This window comes from Salvelinus sp. IW2-2015, linkage group LG36 (assembly GCF_002910315.2).
Source record: "Salvelinus sp. IW2-2015 linkage group LG36, ASM291031v2, whole genome shotgun sequence".
Lineage (NCBI taxonomy): Eukaryota > Metazoa > Chordata > Actinopteri > Salmoniformes > Salmonidae > Salvelinus > Salvelinus sp. IW2-2015.
Genome location: NC_036875.1, coordinates 16,259,584 through 16,284,066, shown reverse-complemented (window position 1 = coordinate 16,284,066; position 24,483 = coordinate 16,259,584). Strand labels below are relative to the sequence as shown.

Below are 24,483 nucleotides of genomic sequence, written 5' to 3'. Positions count from 1 at the left end.
TACATCAGATGTGGTATTTAGCCTTTTTCCTTCTTCCAGGTATTCCAGGAGCATCCTTTGATGAGAAGCTACCCGCCTGCTCTCAGCCTGCCCGGTATGGACTTCATCAACCCCACAGACCCCGGGGGCCCGGTCCTAAACCAACCCAACACAGCCTTGCTGTCTCTCGTCCTTATGCTTGGCACCTTCTTTGTGGCCTTCTTCCTCAGGAAATTGCGCAATAGTCGCTTCCTGGGCGGGAAGGTAACCTATGGCAGCCATTTTCTCAGAAACCCCTCATTTGTTTCCTCTGGGCTCATTTCAATCAAACGTATAGGTTTTGGTCCAAGTGTTTCTCCCTTACTAATAACAATAACAATGTTATCACAAAATGCAGAATGAATATAGGCTTCCTATTTTACACCGACAGTATACAGTATAATCTATACTAGTGACCCTATGATCTGGAGAGTGTTCTGTTTTATCATGTGATCCCAGGCCAGAAGAATCATCGGAGACTTTGGCATCCCCATCTCCATCCTCTTCTCTGTACTGTTGAGTTACTCCATCCCCGACACGTACACCCAGGTAACCATAACTGCCATTGCCAACACCTACATCTGTATATGTGACCGACCGGCCTGATTCGGTCTTAAGTTGCAAAATTTGAAATTGTGTTTTTTACATTGGATAAAATTTGAGATTTATGAATTAGAGCTATAAAATRGTATAGCATACACTGCAGTTGAGGAACAATGGGAAAGTAATTCTGCTTTGAAAGTTGATAAAATGGCCCTTGAATGATTTGGTACACCTACTGGAGAGCTCTTCTTTGTCTACACCCATTCGGCATCGTTCACACCCTCTTAAGCTTTAGCCCCACCCATCTATGTGAGGCCATGTACTAAACAACCAAAGATTTCAAGACTAAAGGCTGGTTTATACTACGGGTCTGTTCGTAAATTTAATCTGGAGTGCGTTCGTAAACTCATAGTGCTGTCAGATCGTCTATTTGTAAATTCAAAGCGTTTTGCTCTCGGAGCGTTCAGATCGCACACTGGACGCTCTGGCCCAGGTGAAGGGTTGATTCGARCGTTCTGCCCTAGGAGATAGCCAGAGCGAATTTACCAGCTATGTCTATCGACAGTTGTCACAGTGACATCATGAACATTCTATTTAAATGGTTACTTGCATACTGGAGTATTTTGTTTAGACATGTAGCCTGCTAGCTAAACAATGAACCATAATCCCAACTCATAACGTTACTACCCTGCATGAATCTGCAGGTAGCTAACCAACCAGGATCAATGTTAGCTAGCTAACATTAGGCTATTATTAGCAATGTAAATGGCTCTGAGATATGAATAATATTTCTACACCGATCATACATGTAACGTTAGCCAGCCAGCTAACGTTAGCTGGCTAGCTAACATAGACTTTAACTTGAAATGAAAATGACTTTCTGACAAAATTAGAAAATCTGAAAATGTAAATTATCTGAAAATGTAGCTACCTAGACTATCTTACCATATACATAGATGGACGCTTCACCATCTCTGTCACGGATGCCATGGTTTCCCTTAGTTTGAAGATGTAATCTGGAGGCAGGTTTTTTACACACCAGTGTGTTCTCTTTTCGACTCCGTCTACATATTTGCAATCAAACGTCAGAATTTTCTCCGTCTCCTTAGCTATCATAGTCTAATTCCACTGATTTTCAAAACTCGGTCCTCCAAACAGAAAGTGGAGAGCAACCCTTATGCAGTTCTACTACGTGATATCTTTCAAAAAAGCAGGGTTAGAAAGGATTACCTACACATACTGACCAGCTCGTGTTATAGACAGAAGCGTGCTACTTGGCAGACCAATCCGAAAACATCTCTCAGGATGTCCATCCCACTCATTATCTCAGCCAATCATGGCTAGCAGGAAGGTTGCTGACTTTTTCCCTGGCTAAACCAATTAGGCTCATAATTTAACAATTGTATTCGTATTTACAAATGGCTTATAAGTTCGTTATTAATGCACATGAAAGTTTGCATGTTCCAGAAGGCATTTCTGCCCCCCAAAATTTTACGTTCAAATGGCTCACCTGTGAAGTAGTAACGCGCGACATACGCCTAGTTTCCTGAAACGAGTCACATATCTAAAGGCTCCACTACATCCCTGATAACTACATCCCTGATACACATTGAACATTTAAACAAAGTCACTCACAACAAACTCTCCTGTTCTTACTCGTTAACATTTTTTTTTCTTGTTTCTGTTGCCTGTGATTTTACAGAAGCTGAATGTACCGTCTGGTTTCTCGGTCACGTCTCCTGACAAGCGGGGCTGGTTGATCAGTCCATTCGGTGACAAGAAGCCCTTTCCCTTGTGGATGATGGGGGCGTCGGTGGTGCCCGCCCTCCTTGTCTTCATCCTCATCTTCATGGAGACACAGATCACCTCGTAAGTGCTGCCTGTTGCTATGGTAACATGTGTCACTTTAGAAGTGAAGAGAGGGTCAATTACCATGGTTATGCCAGTCACATTTGTTAGTCTAGATAAAATAAAATAAAATGTTATTGGTCACATACACATGATTAGCAGATGTTATTGCGAGTGTAGCGAAATGCTTGTGCTTCTTGTTCCGACTAACATGTAATCTAACAGTTCCACAACAACTACCTAATACACACTGATCTAAGTAAAGGAAGAAGAATATATATAAATGGATGAGCAAAGACAGAGTGGCATAGGTAAGATGCAATAGATTGTATAAAATACAGTATATACAAATAAGATGAGTAATGCAAGATATGTAAACATTATTAAAGTGACTAGTGATCCATTTATTAAAGTGGCCAATGATTTCAAGTCTGTATGTAGGCAGCAGCCTCTGTGTTAGTGATGGCTGTTTTTCAGTCTCTCGGTCCCAGCTTTGATGCACCTGTACTGACCTCGCCTTCTTGATGGTAAAGGGGTGAACAGGCAGTGGCTCGGGTGGTTGTTATCCTTGATGATCTTTTTGGCCTTCCTGTAACATCAGGTGCTGTAGGTGTCCTGGAGTGCAGGTAGTTTGCCCCTGGTGGATGCGTTGTGCAGACCGCACCACCCTCTGGAGAGCCTTGCGGTTGTGGGCGGTGCAGTTGCCGTACCAGGCGGTGATACAGCCCGACAGGATGCTCTCGATTGTGCATCTGTAGAAGTTTGTGAGTGCTTTTGGTGACAAGCCGAATTTCTTCAGCCTCCTGAGGTTGAAAAGGCACTGTTGTACCTTCACCACACTGTCTGTGTGGTTGGACCATTTCAGTTTGTCAGTGATGTGTACGCCGAAGAACTTAAAACTTTCCACCTTCTCCACTGCTGTCCCGTCGATGTGGATAGGGGGGTGCTCCCTCTGAAGTTTCCTGAAGTCCATGGTCATCTCCTTTGTTTTGTTGACGTTGAGTGAGAGGTTGTTTTGCTGACACCACACTCCTTGTGCTCTAACCTCCTCCTTGTAGGCTGTCTCGTCATTGTTGGTAATCAAACCTACTACTAGTGTGTCATCTGCAAACTTGAGGATTGAGTTGGAGGCGTGCATGGCCACGCAGTCATGAGTGAACTGGGAGTACAGGAGGGGGCTGAGCACACACTCTTGTGGGGCCCCAGTGTTGAGGATCAACGAAGTGGAGATGTTGTTTCCTACCTTCACCACCTGGGGGCGGCCCGTTAGGAAGTCCAGGACCTAATTTCACAGGGCGGGGTTGAGACCCAGAGCCTCTAGCTTAATGATGAGCTTGGAGGGTACTATGGTGTTGAATGCTGAGCTATAGTCAATGAACAGCATTCTTACATAGGTATTCCTCTTATTCCATATGGGATAGGGCAGTGTGCAGTGTTATGGCAGTGTTACGTCTGTGGACCTATTGGGGTGGTAAGCACATTGGAGTGGTTCTAGGGTGACAGGTAAGGTGGAGGTGATATGATCCTTGACCAGCCTCTCAAAGCACTTCATGATGACAGAAGTCGGTGCTACGGGGCGATAATAATTTAGTTCAGTTACAGAACCAATGGTGGCCATCTTGAAGCATGTGGGGACAGCAGACTGGGATAGGGTGAGATTGAATACGTCCGTAAACACACCAGCCAGCTGGTCTGCGCATGCTCTGAGGACACGGCTAGGGATGCCGTCTGGGCGATGAGGATATATGTTGTCTCATACGTGCTAGTTGGGTAACCATGGTGATATCAGTGTAGGGGTTGCTATCGAGAAATCAGTTATAGGTAGGATGATGTTGTGGAGCGAATCTATAAACAGAGTTGGAGGTACTGCAAGTTCAACAATGTCAACTATCAATTGGCTGCAGGCCATAATGATTAACCAACTGACATCTGTTCCTTCTCTGGCATTTACCAATCACATTGGAGTAGAGTGAAGATTACTGACTTTATATCACAGGCACAATACTAAACAAATAAGAACATGAAAATAGTGCTTGTTTCTAAATGTGGTGACCTGAGCTGCATACATGTGCTGGGTGTTTACTTGTGTGTGTGAACATACATGTGATTTTGCACATATGTGTTTATGCATGTATGTGTAAACATGCATGTGGATGCATGTGTGAATGTATGTGTACAGGTGTGTGTGATTTACACCTGCCTTACCCATTCCTTACCCCCCCTCTCTTTACTCTCCCCCCATCCTTCCATCCTAGACTAATCGTCAGCAAGAAGGAGCGTCGCCTGGTCAAGGGATCGGGCTTCCACCTGGACCTGCTGCTCATTGTCACGCTGGGTGCCATGTGCCCTCTGTTAGGCCTGCCCTGGCTCACAGCCACCACTGTGCGCTCTGTCACGCATGTCAACGCCCTTACTGTCATGAGCAAGGCCACGGCGCCTGGCGAGAAGCCTATGATCCAGGAGGTGAAGGAGCAGCGGGTGACGGGCCTGGTAGTTGCCGTGCTCGTGGGTGAGGAGGATGCTGTTTTTCTGGAAAGGATTGGATGTAGGCCCTGGTGTGATGTGAAGGAAGGTGTCATTGATAAAAATCTATTAAAATGTGCTTATAAAGCCCTTTTTACATCAGCAGATGTCACAAAGTGCTTATACAGAAACCCAGCCTAAAACCTCAAACAGCAAGCAATGCAAATGTAGAGGCACCGTGGCTATGAAAAACTCCCTATGAAGGCAGGAACCTAGGAAGAAACCTAGAGAGGAACCAGGCACTGAGGGGTGGCTAGTCCTCTTCTGGCTGTGCCGGGTGGAGATTATAAGAGTACATGGCCATTAAGGCCAGATCGTTTTTCAAGATGTTCATAAATGACCAGTAGGGTCAAATAATAATCACAGTGGTTGTAGAGGGTGCAACAGGTCAGCACCTCAGAACTAAATGTCAGTTGGCTTTTCATAGCCAAGCATTCAGAGGTCGAGACAGCAGGTGCGGTAGAGAGAGAGAGGGGGGGGGGGGGAGAGAACGAGAGAGAGAGGGTCGAAAATAGCAGGTCTGGGACAAGATAGCACGTCCGGTGAACAGGTCAGAATTCCATAGTCGCAGGCAGAACAGTTGAAATTGGAGCAGCAGCACCACAAGGTAGCACGTCTGGTGAACAGATTAGGGTTCCATAGCCACAGGCAAAACAGCAAAAACTGGTTCAGCAGCACAACCAGGTGGACTGGGGACAGCCATGAGTCATCAGGCCAGGTAGTCCTGAGGCATGGTCCTAGGGCTCAGGTCCTCTGACAGAGAGACAGATAGAGAGATGTGAGAATTAGAGAGAGCATACTTAAGTTCACACAGGACACCAGATAAGACAGGATAAATTCACGAGGTAGGACAGACTGACCCTTGCCTCCCAGCACATAGACTATTAGATACTGAAGGCTAAGACGGGGGGGGGGGGGGGCACACACTGTGGCCCTGTCCGACGATACCCCCAGACAGGTCCAACCAGGCAGGATATAACCCTACCCACTTAGCCAAAGCACAGTCCCACACCACTAGAGGGATATCAATAGACCACCAACTTACTACCCTGAGACAAGGCTGAGTATAGCCCACTAAGATCTTCTCCACCGCACAAACCAGAGGGGCTGCAAAACCAGACAGGATGATCACGTCAGTGACTCAACCCACTCAAGTCGAGTATAGCGGGAAAAAAAAGCGTTGCACGACATGACACACTCCTCCTAGGGACGGCATGGAAAACCACTAGTAAGCCAGTGACTTAGCCCCTAATAGGGTCAGAGGGAGAGAATCCCAGTGGAGAAAGGGGAGCCGGCCAGGCAGAGACAGCAAGGGCGGTTCGTCACTCCAGAACATTGCCGTTCACCTTCGCACCCCTTGGTCAGACTAAACTCAATCATAGGACCTACTGAAGAGATGAGTCTTCAGTAAAGACAATGGTCGAGACCAAGTCTGTGTCTCTCACATGGATAGGCAGACCATTCAATTAACATGTAGCTCTATAGGAGAAAGCCCAGCCTCCAGCTGTTTTTACGATACATTTATTAAACATAAAAATGAGTGTGAGTTTGTCACAACCTGGCTCGCAGGAAGTGACAAAGAGCTCTTAGGGACCAGGCCACAAATAATAATATAATAATAATCAATAATTTTGCTCTTTACTTAGACATCTTACATATAAAACCTTATTTGTTCATAAAAAATGGTGAATAACTCACCACAGGTTAATGAGACACATAACTCTGCAATGTTGAGTTGTATTGGAGAGTCTCAGTCTTTTTCCACACACAGTCTGTGCCTGTATTTAGTTTTCATGCTAGTGAGGGCCGAGAATCCGGTCTCACATAGGTATGTGGTTGCAAAGGGCATCAGTGTCTTAAGCACGATTTGCCAAGGCAGGATACTCTGAGYGCAGTCCAATCCAGAAATCTGGCAGTGGCTTCTGATTCAGTTCAATTTTTCACAGAACAGCTTGTTGCAATTTCGATGAGGCTCTCTTGTTCAGATATCGGTAAGTGGACTGGAGGCAGGATATGAAAGGGATAACGAATCCAGTTGTTTGTGTCATCCGAGTTGGGAAAGTACCTGCGTAATTGTGAACACAACTCACTCAGGTGCTTCGCTATATCACATTTGACATTGGCCGTAAGCTTGGGTTCATTTGCACACAAAAAAACATACAACGATGGAAAGACCTGTGTGTKGTCCTTGTTAATGCAGACAGAGAAGACCTCCAACTTCTTAATCATAGCCTCAATTTTGTTCCGCACATTGAATATAGTTGCAGAGAGTCCCTGTAATCCTAGATTCAGATCATTCAGGTGAGAAAAAACATCACCCAGATAGGCCAGTTGTGTGAGAAACACGTCATCATGCAAGCGGTCAGACAAGTGAAAATTATTAGAAAACTTTAAGCTCGTCTCTTAATAAATAAATAAAAACAGTGTCAATACTTTGCCTCTTGATAACCAGCACAGTATGTTGTAAAAGCGTTACATGGTCGCTGCCCATATCATTGCGTAGTGCAGAAAATACACGAGAGTTCACAGGCCTTGCTTTAGCAAAGTGAACGATTTTCACTGTAGTGTCCAAAACGTATTTCAAGCTGTCAAGCATTCCCTTGGCAGCAAGAGCCTCTCGGTGGATGCTGCAGTGTACCCAAGTTGCATCGGGAGCAACTGCTTGCACGCGCATTACCACTCCACTATTTCTCCCTGTCATGGCTTTTGTCATGGCTTTTGTGCCATCAGTACCAACACATATTGACCACCAAAGTTTCCAGTGGTTTGCAGAAGAGGATGTCTTCCTTAATTGACCCCCCATAAACGTAACGGACATATACCAGGAGCTGTGCCAGGCCCACCACGTCTGTTGACTCATCCAGCTGTAATGCATAGCATTCACTGGCTTATATGCAAAGCAGTAATTGTTTCAAARCATCTCCTGCCATGTCACTGATGCGTCGTGAAACAGCGTTGTTTGATGAAGATATTGTCTGTATAGTTTTTGTTGGCCTTTTACCTCAGCATTGTCCCAACCATATCCTCGGCAGCAGGAAGAATTAAGTCCTCCACAAAAATATATATATATTTATTTGGCGTACCCCCGACGGCATTACCCCAGTTTGGGAATACCTGGTGTAGACCAATTAGGGTTTCCAATCTCTCCAAAAGAATGTTGTGCCCGATGGTGTCAAAAGCTGAACTAAGGTCTAGGAGCACAAGGACAGATGCAGAGCCTTGGTCTGACGCCATTAAAAGGTAATTTACCACTTTCACGAGTGCAGTCTCAAACCAGACTGGAGCGTTTCGTATACATTATTTGTCTTCAGGACGGCAGTAGCTTTTTCTAACATTTTTGAGAGGATTGGGGGGTTTGGCTTTTTCAGGAGAGTCTTTATTACTGCCACTTTTAGTGAGTTTGGTACACATCCGGAGGATAGGGAGACGTTTATTATGTTCAACATAGGAGGGCCAAAGCACAGGAAGTAGCTCTTTCAGTAGTTTAGTTGGAATAGGATCCATTAGGCAGCTGGAAGGTTTAGAGGCCATGACTATATTTGTGAATGTGTCAAGAGATACAGGATTAAAAAACTTGAGTGTCTCCATTGATCCTAGGTCCTGGCAGTTCTGTGCAGACTCTGGACAACTGAATTTTTGGGAAATATGCAGATTCAAAGAGGAGTGTAATTTGCTTTCATCATGATCTTTTCATCAAAGAAGTTCATGAATTCATCACTGCTGAAGTGAAGGCCATCCTCTCTTGGGGAATGCTGCTTTTTAGTTAGCTTTGCAACAGTATAAAAAAATGCTTTTGATTGTTTTTATTCTTCTCAATTAGGTTGGAAAAATATGCTAACCGTGCAGCAGTGAAGGCTCTACGATATTGCATGGTACTGTATTTCCAAGATAGTCGGAAGTCTTCCAGTTTGGTGGAGCGCCATTTCCATTCCAATTTTCTGGAATCAAATTTATTTTTAAAGCCCTTCTTACATCAGCTGATGTCACAAAGTCCTGTCCAGAATCCCAGCCAAAAAAAACAAACAGCAAGCAATGCAGTGGTGAAGCTTGGTGGCTTGGAAAAACTCCCTAGAAGGCCAGAACCTAGGAAGAAACCTAGAGGAACCAGACTATGAGGGGTGGCCAGTACTCTTCTGGCTGTGCCGGGTGGAGATTATAACAGAACATGGCCAAGATGTTCAAATGTTCATAGATGACCAGCAGGGTCAAATAATAATAGTCACAGTGGTTGTAGAGGGTGCAACAGGTTTAGCACCTCAGGAGAAAATGTCAGTTGGCTTTTCTTAGCCAATCATTCAGAGTATCTCTACCGCTCCTGCTGTCTCTAGAGAGTTGATAACAGCAGGTCTGAGACAAGGTAGCACGTCCGGTGAACATATCTGGGTTCCATAGCCGCAGGCAGAACAGTTGAAACTGGAGCAGCAGCATGACCAGGTGGACTGGGGGCAGCAAGGAGTCATCAGGCCAGGTAGTCCTGAGGCATGGTCCTAGGGCTCAGGTCCTACGAGAGAGAGAGAAAAAAKAGAATTAGAGAGAGCATACTTAAATTCACACAGGACACCGKATAAGACAGGAGAAATACTCCAGATACACCAGACTGACCCTAGCCCCCGACACATAAACTATGGCAGCATAAAAACTGGAGGCTGAGACAGGAGGGGTCAGGAGACACTGTGGCCCTGTCCGAGGAAGCTTGCTTCAGGGTTCGGGTATTTTCTTTATACCAGGGAGCTAATTTCTTGTGACAAATGTTTTGGGTTTTTAAAAGGTGTGACTGCATCTACGGTAATAGACAAGGTTAAATTTAAGTTAGGTGGTTACCCTCTCTGGGATATGTGGGACGCTGAAAATGCAGAGCGCCAAATTCAAATAAATTACTATAAAAATGTAACTTTCATGAAATCACACATGCAATACACCAAATTAAAGCTACACTTGTTGTGAATCCAGCCAACGTGTCAGATTTCAAAAAGGCACTCCCAGGAATCGCAGTTCCACAATAAATGTTTGATTTGTTCGATAAAGTCCATAATTTATGTCCAAATACCTCCTTTTTGTTCACGCATTTAGTACACAATCCAAACTCACGAGGCGCGGGCAGGTCCAGGCAAATGTTCAGACGAAAAGTCATATTACAGTTCGTAGAAACATGTCAAACGAAATATAGAATCAATCTTTAGGATGTTTTTATCATAAATATTCAATAATGTTCCAAMCGGAGAATTCCTTTGTCTGTAGAAATGCAATGGAACACAGGTCGCGCGCGTGACCAGCTCATGGCACTCTGCCAGACCCCTGACTCAAAGAGCCCTCAATCCCCTCTCCTTCACAGTAGAAGCATCAAACAAGGTTCTAAATACTGTTGACATCTAGTGGAAGCCTTAGGAAGTGCAATATGACCCCATAGACACTGTATATTCAATAGGCAAAGAGTTGAAAAACTACAAACCTCAGATTTCCCACTTCCTGGTTGGATTTTTTCTCAGGTTTTTGCCTGCCATATGAGTTCTGTTACACTCACAGACATCATTCAAACMGTTTTAGAAACTTCAGAGTGTTTTCTATCCAAATCTACTAATTATATGCATATATTAGCAACTGGTCCTGAGTAGCAGGCAGTTTACTCTGGGCACCTTATTCATCCAAGCTACTCAATACTGCCCCCCAGTCCCAAAGAAGTTAACAGATTTTTTTACTCTACATCTTTGGGTAGGTGGAGGGAGTCTGGAAGGGCATCTAGGAATCCTTTGGTTGTCCGAGAATTTATAGCACAGCTTCTGATAATCCTTGGTTGGGGTCTGATTAGATTATTTGTTGCGATTGCAAACATAATAAGATATTGGTTGAAAGTCCAGGATTATGAGGAAAAACGTTTAGAGCCACAATATTTATTCCAAGGGACAAAAGTAGATCCAGAGTATGACTGTTGCAATGCGTAGGTCCGGAGACATGTTGGACAAAACCCACTGAGTCGAGAAAGGCTCCAAAAGCATTTTGTAGTGGGTTTGTGGACTTTTCCATGTGAATATTGAAGTCACCAAAAATGTGAATATTATCTGCAATGACTACAAGGTCCGATAGGAATTCAGGGAACTCAGTGAGGAACGCTGTATATGGGCCAGTAATCCTGTAAACAGTAGCTATAAAAAGTGGTTTTGTAGACTGCATAGATTTTATGACTAGAATCTCAAAAGACGAAGACGCAGTCATTTTTTACATTTTTTTATTGACATTTGTTGTCGTAAATGTTAGCAACACCTCCGCCTTTGCGGGATGCATTGGGGATATGGTCACTAGTGTATCCCAGAGTATCTTGTAAGGTGTACTGCACTGTTGCACTCAGAAATGTAACATGGACAGCAAAGAAATATGAAAATATACAGTCCATGGTTGATACTATATTCTAATACCAGTGGTGTAGTTTATCTGTGTATATAGCTTTCTCTGTGGTTAAACCTGCAGTGGCTTGCGAAAGTATTCACCCCCCCTTGGCATTTTTCCTATTTTGTTGCCTTACAACCTGGAATTAAATTAGATTTTTGGGGGGTTTGCTTCATTTGATTTATTGTGAAACAAACAAGTTATAACACAAAAAAACTGAAAACTTGAGCGTGCATAACTATTCACCCCCCCCCCCCGAAGTCAATACTTTGTAGAACCACCTTTTGCAGCAATTACAGCTGCAAGTCTCTTTCAGATATTTTTTTATAACCCGACCCTGATCTGTACTTCTCCACAACTTTGTCCCTGACCTGTTTGGAGAGCTCAGTGGTCTTCATGGTGCCGCTGCTTGATGCTGCCCCTTGCTTAGTGGTGTTGCAGACCCTTTGGCCTTTCAGAACAGGTGTATATATACTGAGATCATGTGACAGATCATGTGACACTTAGATTGCACAAAGGTTTACCAATTATGTGACTTCTGAAGGTAATTGGTTGCACCATCATATTTAGGGACTTCATAACAAAGGGGTTGAATATATATGCACGCACCACTTTTCTTTTTTTTTTTATATATATATAATTTTTTGAAACAAGTCGTTTTTTTCATTTCACTTCACCAATTTGGACTATTTTGTGTATGTCCATTGCATGAAATCCAAATAAAAAAATCTATTTGAATTACAGGTTGTTAAGCAACAAAATAGGAACAACGCCAAGGGGAATGAATGCTTTTGCAAGGTACTGTAACAGACCTTGTATTTACGTTCTTGTTTGGTGTTACACCAGAACTAATCACTCGTGGACAGGCTACTTAAACCAGATTTGAATTCCGGGTTAACCGAGATTACAGCTGAACTGGCTCAGTCGATCTGAATTCAACCAACCTACAGATCCCCATGCGACCTGGATCTCACATATTTGACCTTTCACCTTTGACTTGTGTTTTCCTAAGGCATGTCTATCGTGATGACGGACGTGCTCCGTAACATCCCACTGGCCGTGCTGTTCGGGATCTTCCTCTACATGGGCGTCACGTCGATCACCGGCATCCAGCTCTATGAGCGCATCACACTCATGTTCACGCCCGCCAAGCACCACCCCGACCACATATACGTGACCAAGGTGAGCCCAATAGCAGAATATGATGGAGAGTCTACTCGACCTCTGTTTTTGTTATAGATTTGTGCCAAAACTATTTTGGTATCCTGGTTTTGCATGTTTGTTTGTGAGTTTATTTGTGCATGATGTCGGACTTGAGTGGGATTGTGTGTGTCGACTTACTTTGCAATCAAATGATAAAAGGATGAAGTTGACCATAGACATTGATCTAATGTCAATATTGCAATAGGTATGTTTTTGATCCGTGTCTAGTCAGGTGCAGGCTGTCAATGTTAGTGAAAGACAGAAGGGGATCCACCCACTAGATGGAGCTCAATCCATCTAATTCTATATMTTTKTTTTACCTTTATTAAACTAGGCAAGCCAGTTAAGAACAAATTCTTACTTACAATGAAAGCCTATCAGGGAACAGTGGGTTAACTGCCTTGTTCAGGGGCAGAATGACAGATGTTTACCTTGTCAGCTCAGGGATTTGATCCAGCAACCTTTTGGTTACTAGCCCAACACTAACCACTAGGCTACATGCTGCCCCGCTGTATAATCATTTCCATAGGTAGGGTAGCAAATCTTAACTCGGTGACAGGATGGGGTTGAATTATGTCAGAGTCAAAGACAGTTATATAACATGTATTTACATTGAGTGTACAAAAAACATTAAGAACACCTGCTCTTTTCATGACATAGACTGATCAGGTAAATCCAGGTGAAAGCTATGATCCTTTATTGATGTCACTTGTTAAATCCACTTCAATCAGTGTAGATGAAGGGGAGGAGAAAGGTTAAAGAAGGATTTTTAAGCCTTGAGGCAATTGAGACATGGATTGTGTATGTGTGCCATTCAGAGGTTGAATGGGCAAGACAAAATATTTTTCCCTTTGAACGGAGTATGGTAGTAGGTGCCACGCGCCCTGGTTTGAGTGTGTCAAGAACTGCAACTCTGCTGGGTTTTTCACAATCAACAGTTTCCTGTGTGTATGAAGAATGGTCCACCACACAAAGGACATCCAGACAAATTGACACAATTTTGAGAAGCATTGGAGTCAACATGGGCCAGCATCCCTGTGGAATGCTTTCGACACCTTGTAGAGTCCATGCCCCGACAAATGTGTTCCTAATGTTTTGTACACACAGTGTCTGTCTGTCTCATCTCTATGAACAGTATGTGTTAATTGTCCTGCCCAGAACATTATTCCTAAACAAATGAATATAAAATATGAATTCAATTTATTTCAATTATGTGTAAAGCTGTACTTAAAGTCTGCAGGCATGATGCATTGTAAGACTTCTCATAAGCATAAGCAGTATAACCCCATTTACATTTGTGTGTGTGTGTGTGTGTGTGTGTGTGTGTGTGTGTGTGTGTGTGTGTGTGTGTGTGTGTGTGTGTGTGTGTGTGTGTGTGTGTGTGTGTGTGTGTGTGTGTGCGCGTGGGCGTGGGCCACAGGTGAAGACGTGGCGTATGAACATGTTCACCATCATCCAGCTGGCCTGCATCGTGCTACTGTGGGTGGTCAAGTCGACCGTGGCCTCACTCGCCTTCCCCTTTATCCTCATCATGACCGTGCCGCTCCGCCGCCTCATCCTCTCCCGGATCTTTGAGGAGCGTGAGCTTCAGGCGGTAGGTGGACATTCCTGGAATTCTCTGAATTCAGGCACAATCATATGGTCCAGGCAACATTGGGTCACACGTTACAAATAATAACACGGATGTCCTGTATTCGCAAGGGGATTTTTGTTTATTTGTGAAATGTGCATGCTACACAGTACTTTAATTCAGTTAACAATACAATTTTTAAATGTTTTTCTCCTCGAAGTCAAGTCTCTAAACCACATGATCTTAATGAAAAGAGGATGCAGGGGTCCTGGAGAACGGACTTGATCAAACCACAAAGGATAATAGTGTGTGTGTGTGTGTGTGTGTGTGTGTGTGTGTGTGTGTGTGTGTGTGTGTGTGTGTGTGTGTGTGTGTGTGTGTGTGTGTGTGTGTGTAAGAGACAATGACAGAATTGTGGGTTAGATTCCTGGGACCAGCCACATGTAAAATGTATGCACGCATGACTGTAAATCGCTTTGGATTAAAATGTCTGCTAAATGGCTATTATTCTATTATTGTTTCACTATATTGGCCAAAGCATCAAGACACTATGAATGAAGATTTTGATGACATCCCAACATCTCTCACTCTTACAGCTCGACGGGGACAATGAGGACTCCCCCAACTTTGACGAGGATGGTCGGGACGAGTATAATGAGATTCACATGCTTGTGTAGACACATCACACGGGTAGGCCCAATAGGCTCTCTCCATCTTCCAAGGCTCTCTCCATCTTCCAATCACGAGCATGCTTCTTGTTACGTCTGGGAGCTGTGTCTTGAAAACGCTCAGATGATGGTAGGATTTTCGTCCAACAGAGAAACCTTATGTATATATACTGTATATACATATATTATATTCAAATTCTGCTGTACTTTGATCTAAAAAATAATGTAAAGGAATAACCCCACTATTATAATTTGTTTCTGTTTTTCCTGCTGCAACATAGTTTTTTCTCTCAGAGGTCAGTAGCTCTACTGCCCTACTGTTGCTGTGCGTGTCAGGGATCCTCAAGTGCGTGACATGGACATTGCACCTTTTAAACACAGACCAATAATTAAAAAACACTCGTCCCCACTCAAACCCTGGACATGGGTTCTTCCTCTTACTTTTAACGGTCAAGCTCTCTACAGGTTCCGGGCGTAAGTGCAATGACAACAACCCCAAGTACTCCAGTAGGTTGGTTTTCCCTCCCAGTGTTGGAGTCCCATTTATTTGGGGCAAAGGTGGAATGAACACTGGTTGTATGACAGCCACACTGGTTTCACTGGGAGCCAATACTCCACTGCCTCCTCAGCATAACTGCCTTTTTACCCTTCTTCGTACTGTAGCCATTATCAGTGGAATTCAATGACGACGTTAACCAAACAGGAAGTTCGGCATTCCCTTTTTATTTATTTTCACTGTGTGCACTCCCTTTAGTTGTGTGCTCCTCACAGGATACGTTCACCTTTGACCTTTGTGATTCACCTGCACTGACACACCAGTTCCCTGGTCCAATAACAGGAGAAGATACATTCGTTGGTCCCCTCTCAATGCAGTTCTCCCTGAAACAAAGGATTACATGTGTTTTGGAGAGATGTTACTTTATAAGGTATATTCTGCTCAACAGGCCAATCCAATGATTGTGGATGCATACAAGTAAACACATTGAGATCTGCTGACCTTGAACATGTTTAAATTTTTCTTTAGTATTTTTGTGACCGTACCAAATTAAATGTTAGCCTACCTATTTACTTTAGTTTGTTGTTAGTTGCCAAAATGATATGAAGCGATATTGACATATGGGATGCATTCTAAATGCATGTTAGTTGGAGGAATTTGCAATTATTAACATTATTCAAAACCTTTGTCAAAGTCACTGGAATTATGCCACAGGTATCAAAATCAATGTATAGCACCACTGTCATTGTGTACTTCCATGTTCTGTAAGCAACTGTTGGATGTGAAGGGTACTATAGCATCAGGTAAAACTAACCTTTGGAAAGCAAATAGATCATTGATCATTGGTTTTGTGTCCCTGTTGTGTACACAAATCATTCAAGGAAATATTTAAAATTATACACACAGGTGGTTCAGAAGTGATTATATACAACTTGGCATGTGTTTAACATGTACAGTGATTGGAATGAACTCTTTTCCCCAAGGTTCAAGTTTATACCCCACACAGAATGTTTGTCTGTCTGTTTAAAATGTTAAAAATGTTATCATGAACAGTGCTGCAGAACCATAGGTTTAAATTGATACACGTGAAGTGGAGACCATGTTTCAAATATTGAAGCATCTGCAGAATTTGACGAAATTATGTATTGTATAGTATGATACTGCTGTTTTTCTTTTTTAATAGAGAAGTGTAACATCACATGTCTTATTGACTCTTGTTGTACAAACACTACACTCTTAGAAAAAGGGGTTCCAAAAGGTTATTTGCGGAGGGATAGGGTTCTACCAAGAACCGTTTTGATCTGAAGATCCCTTTTTGGAAGACAAGGGTTCTTTGCAAGGGAAAGGGTTCTACCTAGAACGTTTAATAACATTCTAATAACCGTTTCTGGAGGAAAGAGTTCTTTAATAATTCTTTAGATGGCAATAAGGATTCTTTGAAAGGCAAGAAGGGTTCTTCATAGAACCATATATCATACAGTATTTCCCAGCATGCTCTAGGTAGAACCATATACAGGGGGTTCTATAACGAACACTATATAAAAGATTCAAGGTAGAACCCTCTGCAAAGCGTTCCCCTATGGGGACAATCCGAAGAACCCTACATGGTACTACTACTTAGCACCTTTTTTTCCCTAAGAGTGTAGATACTGGGATTGCAATGTTGTGTATGGACAACTTACTTAGCCCTACCGTGTGAGACTTATTGAATGTATAGGCCTATATAGTAAGTTTCCAGGGATGTTGTTTTGATAGTCTCTACTTTGTCTGCACTGTCTCTTCCGCTGCTCTGTTAAACTGGAGGTATGCTAGCGTCAACTTGGCTTCTGAAGGAAGGACTTAAGTCAATAGAATCTCAGACCAAAGTGGTCGTGCTTTACTCTGGGCTTGGAGTAATAGACAGCTACTGGCAGTGCGTTTGGCATGTCAAAGGCAAAGGGTATCACAGTTACCATGGCGGCAGACATGAAAATGGGAAGAGGGCAAGGGGAGAAAGCTTCCCCCTCACTCAATGTGAAGTCAAAAGGTCTTTGTTGTTTGAGAACACGGGTTTGCTGGTGTGTTGAGGGCTACCAGAGATCCCCGTGGCCCTATGGTGGATAGGCCTACACTCAGTAAAACAATCACTCAGTCACTGGGAGAAAATAAAGATTTGGAAGAGTGGTTATGTCTGTTATTATTCAAGATAATAAAAAGGTATAGTGTTGCCACTTTCTTCTGCTCTGTCTGGATTCCTCAAGTTTTGGAGCAGGGACATGAAAAGAAAATTGTTCTAGGCCCGTGAAAAAGGCCTGGCATGTTAGATGTTGGGAATCCACAATGTTTCGTCGCCTGATACCTCCATGCTAGCACAGACCAGACCACCCACTCAAAATCTACGAATATAGCGTTGTTATTTTTTAGCCCCTGTTACTTACCCTTCTCTCACTTGATGTCTCTGGGACCTTTTTTTTCTTCATTTGATTGGATGACTAGGACATTTGTGAAGGCATTAAGAAGTACTGTAGACAATCAGAAATGTATGCAATTAGATTACCTGTATATCTTTGTTATGTATCTACCTTCATAAGTAATAAGATAGCACTGCTAACCCTGTGGCAACATCCTACTGTATGTCCAGTTTTTTTTTCATTTGAATTAATGGGTAATTCCCAACTTGTCCTACAAGGTCCCCTTTAAAGGGATAGTTCAAGATTCTGGCAATGAAGCTACGAGCTAGTTACCTTAATGCTAACTAGCATTAACACAATGACTGGAAGTATACTGGAACAGTTAGCATTAGCACCAGTCATTGTGCTAATGCTAGTTAGCTTTGACTTGCAAAACTACCTTCCTGCATACTGTATGCAGAGACATAAAAATGGTATCCACTAGTTCATCAGACTCTGGGGAGGTAGATAATGGGCTTATTGTTAGGTAGGTGAATTTGACTTTAATTGACGGTCTTGTGGCATTTAAAGGATTTTCTGCAGCTCACTTGTAATGAAGGACTTATGACATATCCCTCAATGAAGGACAATGTTTTTAGTGTCACTCTTAAGAAGGTGAATATGGTTTATACATGCTATACCTGTGTTAAAATCAGCCTGAAGCCATGTCACACACAAATATAGTGACACACATACACACACACACACACACGTCTTTCTGCTCTGAAAACGATACCTGATGAAGTGGGGTTTGTCTGTCTGAGAAAAAAAAGTATGTGAGTTAATTTTATGATAAATTATGAATTACTTTAGCATTAGCAATACTGAAAGATTCTTATGTTATGTGGATACTTGAATAGCGTTTCAGCCTGTTATTATTGTAAAGGGGTTTTCAAACTACTGTAAAACAAATTGTTATTTTTTTGTCTGAAAATAAATACTTATGTGTTTCAAATAAATCTTTATTATGTGTTTCAAATAAATCTATCAAATTTTTATCCAAGACTTATTTAAGAACATAACAATGTATTACAATACTATAAGTACCATTATTCAACAAACAATATATGGCGTTTGCAAAAATGTGTGTTTATGAATGTTAAACAGATATCCAACTTACTGTTTGCTACGTCTAGTGTGTCTCACGTGAAAGTGTATTTTGTTTGTGTGTGCATTTATAAGATTTGTCCACCAAGAGGGTTGGCTCTCAGAGCCCAGTGGATGTGGTGATGTGGACACACAGCAGGGGGAGGAGCAGAATGGTGATGATACAAGGCAGAATCAGCAACATCAGGACAGCGAAAGCCGGGTCCTCCACACGCGAGCAGAGTGAGAAGAACATCTGGTGCACCTCTAGGAAGATGTCATCCTTCAGTGAAGGCTCCACACACCTGGTACTGGTGGCCACTTGTTCCACACAGTGCTTCAAAATGATGTAGAAACTGATGGTGAAAAGGGGAAAAAACGTAATGTTCCATTTCCCTATTTCTCTCCTGAAGTGGGCATTCACTCACTCCATTCCTTTTAGTGGGGAGTGAACCCTCACACTTCAGGAAGAAAGGGGAGAGAAATGGGCCGGAGCCACTGTCAAAACAGACTAATAAAAGTTGCATGTACTAAACAGCCTGGACTACTGTGAGCCAATCGCTCAAATTTCAGGGTGTAACCGGTTGTTCTGTTGCCCGTGTTAAAGAGACACCACCCTAACACACCATTTAGTTCTCCAGGGCTTGGGCCCTGCAGGCGATGTCAACAGTAATATATGAATTATTACAGTGTAATTAATGGGCTAGCACTACATCTTCGCTCTGAACAAACATGTGATGTCGGAGAAATACGAGTGGAGCAGTGTGGCTAGACATGTACACTAGGCTACCACCCCCAACAATTTAACACAAAAAACACCCTGGAGACAGGAAAAGTCTGACTTTCCCATGACTAAAGGTTGTATATCTTTACCGATATAGCCATTAAAAATGGTCATGCGCGGCTATACTTAGCCCTTTCCTCTGTTCTCACTCATCAGCCAGGGGATGTGAGCTCAGGGGCTCCCCCCCAATACAAAATACAATAGGCAGGAAGGCTAGAGACAGGTCAGGCTGTACACCAAACCCCTCTGTTGTAGGGGTACACACACGCACCCTTTAAAGGTGGGCCAGGGACATATGTGCTGATAGTTGCTAGCTTCCATGCTCTGGTTGAAGTTTGGGAGGCAGGAACCATGCACGTAGTGGTCGAACGTCAGCCTGTTGCACTGTGCAACGTAGCCTCCCTCGCTAAGCCCTAGAAAAAAACAAGAGTTGGTGAAAAGTAAACACATCGTGACAGCAGACCCGTTTATCCCAACTCCCAATCTATTACAAAATAAGAGAAAAAAAACATCAACCATTCGATAGAACTGAAGATTATAGGCAGTGGGTTGGTGATTTCATGTCTGKTAACGCTGTGTCAACAAAACATTATGTTTCATATAAATCCCAGACCATTACGGAGCGAGGGAAGAGGCGGTGAAATATTCCAGTCTCGCATGTCTCTTTTAGTACTACTGAATCAGTACGCAGTAGTTACAATGTGTTTTCCATTATTTTTAGGTGGTATAAAAACTGACAGCGAAACAACTGTTGGACCACAAAGCTCTTCTATTTGGAATAGGACAGTTCAGAGATATACAGTGGCTTGCGAAAGTATTCACCCCTCTTGGCATTTTCCCTATTTTGTTGCCTTACAACCAGGAATTAAAATAGATTTTTGGGGGGATTTGTATCATTTGATTTACACAGCATGCCTACCACTTTGAAGATGCAATTTTTTTTAAATTGTGAAACAAACAAGAAATAGGACAAAAAAACTGAAAACTTGAGCGTGCATAACTATTCACCCTCCAAAGTCAATACTTTGTAGAGTCACCTTTTGCAGCAATTACAGCTGCAAGTTTCTTGGGGTATGTCTCTATAAGCTTGGCACGTCTAGCCACTGGGATTTTTGCCCATTATTCAAGGCAAAACTGCTCCAGCTCCTTCAAGTTGGATGGGTTACGCTGGTGTACAGCAATATTTAAGTCATACCACCGATTCTCAATTGGATTGAGGTCTGGGCTTTGACTAGGCCATTCCAAGACATTTAAATGTTTCCCCTTAAACCACTTGAGTGTTGCTTTAGCAGTATGCTTAGGGTCATTGTCCTGCTGGAAGGTGAACTTCCGTCCCAGTCTCAAATCTCTGGAAGACTGAAACAGGTTTCCTTCAAGAATTTCCCTGTATTTAGCGCCATCCACCATTCCTTCAATTCTCACCATTCCTTCAATTCAATTTCCCAGTCCCTGCCGATGAAAAACATCCCCACAGGATGATACTGCCACCACCATGCTTCTCTGTGGGGATGGTGTTTGAGGTGATGAGAGGTGTTGTGTTTGCACCAAACATAGCTTTTTCCTTTATGGCCAAAAAGCTCAATTTTAGTCTCATCTGACCAGAGTACCTTCTTCCATATGTTTGTGGAGTCTCCCACATGACTTTTGGCAAACACCAAAATTGTTTGCTTATTTTTTTCTTTAAGCAATGTTTTTTTCTGGCCACTCTTCCGTAAAGCCCAGCTCTGTGGAGTGTACACCTTAAAGTGGTCCTATGGACAAATACTCCAATCTCCGCTGTGGAACTTTGCAGCTCTTTCAGCGTTATCTTTGGTCTCTTTGTTGCCTCTCTGATTAATACCCTCCTTGCCTGGTCCGTGAGTTTTGGTGGGCGGCCCTCTCTTGGCAGGTTTGTTGTGGTGCCATATTCTTTCCATTTTTTAATATGGATTTAATGGTGCTCCGTGGGATGTTCAAAGTTTCTGATATTTTTTTTTATAACCTAACCCTGATCTGTACCTTTCCACAACTTTGTCCCTGACCTGTTTGGAGAGCTCCTTGGTCTTCATGGTGCCACTTGCTTGGTGGAGCCCTTTGCTTAGTGGTGTTGCAGACTCTGGGGCCTTTCAGAACAGGTGTATATATACTGAGATCATGTGACACTTAGATTGCACACTGGTGGACTTTATTTAACTAATTATGTGACTTCTGAAGGTAATTGGTTGCACCAGATCWTATTTAGGGGTTTCATAGCAAAGTGGGTGAATACATATACACATATTATTTTTTTCATTTCACGTCACCAATTTGGACTATTTTGTGTATGTCCATTACATGAAATCCAAATAAAAACCCATTTAAAATTACAGATTGTAATGCAACAAAATTGGAAAAACGCCAAAGTGGATGAATACTTTTGCAAGGCACTGTACTGCCTCTCCCCCACTTTTAAAGGCCTTATATGTTTTTGCTGTAGCATGACAATTAGAGGACTAGACTGCTGTAGACATTGCTGTAGCAGGATAAAAATGTAACTGTCCTCAAAAGAAGGGCATTGAAAAGTAGGTTGGAGGACTAAGTCAAGCGAAGTATTGTAATTGTTGCTCACGTGTTAAGGCCATGTGGATCACAATAAGGCAGGTCAAAATAGTCTGTCGATTCTCCATCTGTCAGAAATAGATACTGTCCATAGTTAATCAAACAATGACAATTCAGTAATGGTAATACGTAATGTTTGCACCTGCAACTACCTATCAGGTGTGCAGATAGTGTGTCCTACTGAGTATCGTCACCATCAACATGTTGCTTCCCACCATTTGATCTTCTAGATTACAAGGCAAATGTAAAGTAAAGGTCTCAGGCCTCAGGCTGGCATCATTAAGACCACATGGTACACTAGCAATRGGGTTGAAAACCGGTTTATGCCAGAACCAGGCTACAGAGAACTACATTACAGTCTGGCAAATGCATGCCAGCAGCTGCTTTTTACACATAATTTTCCCTCAATTTGTGGCAGTTTGAAAAATTACTTATTCATCCATGCCCTGCCTTGCCAGATTAACACCTCACTTCGCCCTCAATAATCAACAAAAAATGGCTAGCATACTTTCGGTGCAGATAAGAGTGACTCAAATGGATAATGGCTTGTCGTGTCATTTATTTCTATAAAAATAGATGACTGAAGAGGGAGAGAGAACATCTGCTTATGTTCTGATATGATTGAAATATCAAGGTGCTTTGTATTGTTTGACACTAAACATTTGTATTTTTATCTCCAAATAGCTGGTAAAAAGTGAATGGCCAGCTGTTTACTGAATATTTTTTAAATGAATGAATATATCTCTTGGGACATGGGAGTCACTGAAAACAGATGTGGAGAGGAATGCAGACAAATGTACTATCTAAATGTTCTAATATACAGTTTGTGTCTACGTATACTGTCAAAACTGATACAGTGGTACAACCAGGATGGATTTGTCATTTAAAGTTATACTGGGAGTTGTGAGTAGATACACAAACACCAAACAATTAGTGAAAAAGTACAGCAATTGACTCCACCCAACCGATTTACTTAAGTAAAAGTAAAAAGTAATATATCATATTCTTTATATTAAGCAAACCAGATGGCACGATTTTCTAGTTTTTTAAATGTATGAACAGACAGGGGCACACGCCAGCACTCATTTATAAACACACTATTTGTGTTTAGTGAATACGCAAGATCWGAGGCAGTAGGGATGACAATGTGTTGTATTAATAGGTGCGTAAATTTGACAATATTGCTGTCCTGCCTGAGCATTCGAAATGTAACGAGTACTTTTGGTTGTCAGAGAAAATGTATGGTAGTAAAAGGTAAATATTTTCTTTAGGAATGTAGTGTAGTAAACTAAAGTACATATACACAACTACAACAACAAAATACTTAATTAGTACTTTCAAATATTTTTACTTAAGTACTTTACACCACTGGATACACTTTTTATTTATTTATTTCACCTTAATTTAACCAGGTAGGCTAGTTGAGAACAAGTTGTCATTTACAACTGCGACCTGGCCAAGATAAAGCAAAGCAGTTTGGCACATACAACAACACAGAGTTACACATGGAATAAACAAACATACAGTCAATAATACAGTAGAAAAAGTCTATTTACAGTGTGTTCAAATGAGGTAAGATAATACCTTTACTTATATCTGTAGATTAATTCATCTTCTGTCCCTGGAAGGTCACACGCAAAATCTGGAGCCCAGTCGTTCTCCTGTGAAGTAGAGTCGCTGCTGAAAACCAACTAACCAAGGAAATCTTGTTTCACGGCTGCAGCGAACGAGAACCCCTTTAGGGATTCAGGGTCTTATCAGTCCGTGGGACTGGGAGTTGTGCTTATGCAATCTCCCAGCTCTAAACCACTCAGGCTGCTTCCTTTCCCATGCTTCTATACTTAAAACCCCATGCCCCGGCTATTCCCAAGTGAAACGGACAAGCAGGCCTTACATTTTGGTATGTTAAAATGTACAGTATATTAATGTTGGGGTGGGGTGGGGTGGAGGGCCTAGATGGGGGAAGAAGGGATGAGGAGAGCGGGTACAGGCTTGGTGATCCACTCTCTACCCCTAACCAGCAACATGTATTGGGGTAACCGACACACACTGTACACCAGACAGACACAGACAGCACACATACAGTGACCACAACACATCCCTATTGTAGGCACACAGAAGTGCATACAGACACACAGAGGTGCACACACATACAGACAGCATCCAATTAAATTATTTTGTTAAGCTGTAAATTGATGACCCAGTTCCACTAAAAAAGTCACCCTCCCCTCATGTCCATATTTTTGTTGTTGTTTCAAGCATCCTATTACAGTTCTATATTACCTAAATAGATTGGACAGTAGGGAGAGGCAATAGATTTATCTGAGAGTAACACAGTGTCAAGTGTTACTTGACAC

General features: G+C 42.5%; 2 protein-coding genes across 4 annotated transcripts in view; one reads left to right on the top strand and one right to left on the bottom strand.

Moving 5' to 3' along the window:
* Positions 1-18,632, top strand: part of slc4a3 (solute carrier family 4 member 3) — a 102,467-nt gene extending 83,835 nt beyond the window's left edge. The window contains exons 17-23 of the mRNA XM_023981376.2: positions 40-243; positions 478-567; positions 2,264-2,430; positions 4,665-4,918; positions 12,326-12,495; positions 13,937-14,110; positions 14,683-18,632. Coding sequence (XP_023837144.1) covers positions 40-243; positions 478-567; positions 2,264-2,430; positions 4,665-4,918; positions 12,326-12,495; positions 13,937-14,110; positions 14,683-14,763 — 1,140 coding nt within the window. The 3' untranslated portion in view covers positions 14,764-18,632. The remainder of the gene's footprint in view (positions 1-39; positions 244-477; positions 568-2,263; positions 2,431-4,664; positions 4,919-12,325; positions 12,496-13,936; positions 14,111-14,682) is intronic.
* LOC139023789 (receptor activity-modifying protein 1) lies at positions 18,620-23,925 on the bottom strand. Of its 3 annotated transcripts, none has more exons than XM_070437655.1 (4): positions 23,717-23,925; positions 22,137-22,194; positions 19,821-19,962; positions 18,620-19,121 (listed from the first exon to the last, which is right to left on the bottom strand). In XM_070437655.1, the coding sequence occupies exons 2-4, from the start codon at positions 22,192-22,194 to the stop codon at positions 18,887-18,889; spliced, it is 435 nt and encodes a 144-aa protein (XP_070293756.1). In that variant the 5' UTR covers positions 23,717-23,925; the 3' UTR covers positions 18,620-18,886. The 3 variants fall into 3 exon arrangements, with proteins under 3 accessions (XP_070293756.1, XP_070293755.1, XP_070293754.1); XM_070437654.1 differs by having other exon boundaries at positions 22,137-22,210; positions 23,711-23,924; XM_070437653.1 differs by having other exon boundaries at positions 18,621-19,121; positions 23,711-23,923.
* Positions 23,926-24,483: the final 558 nt, after the last annotated feature.

Excerpts from the sequence above, each read along its gene's own strand:
- LOC139023789 (XM_070437655.1), bottom strand. The coding sequence starts at position 22,194 with ATGGAGAATCGACAGACTATTTTGACCTGCCTTATTGTGATCCACATG. Across the intron at positions 19,963-22,136 it reads GATCCACATGGCCTTAACAC|GGCTTAGCGAGGGAGGCTAC; the intron begins GTGAGCAACAAT and ends GTTTTTTTCTAG. Across the intron at positions 19,122-19,820 it reads CCCTGGCCCACCTTTAAAGG|TTTCTACATCATTTTGAAGC; the intron begins GTGCGTGTGTGT and ends TTTCACCATCAG.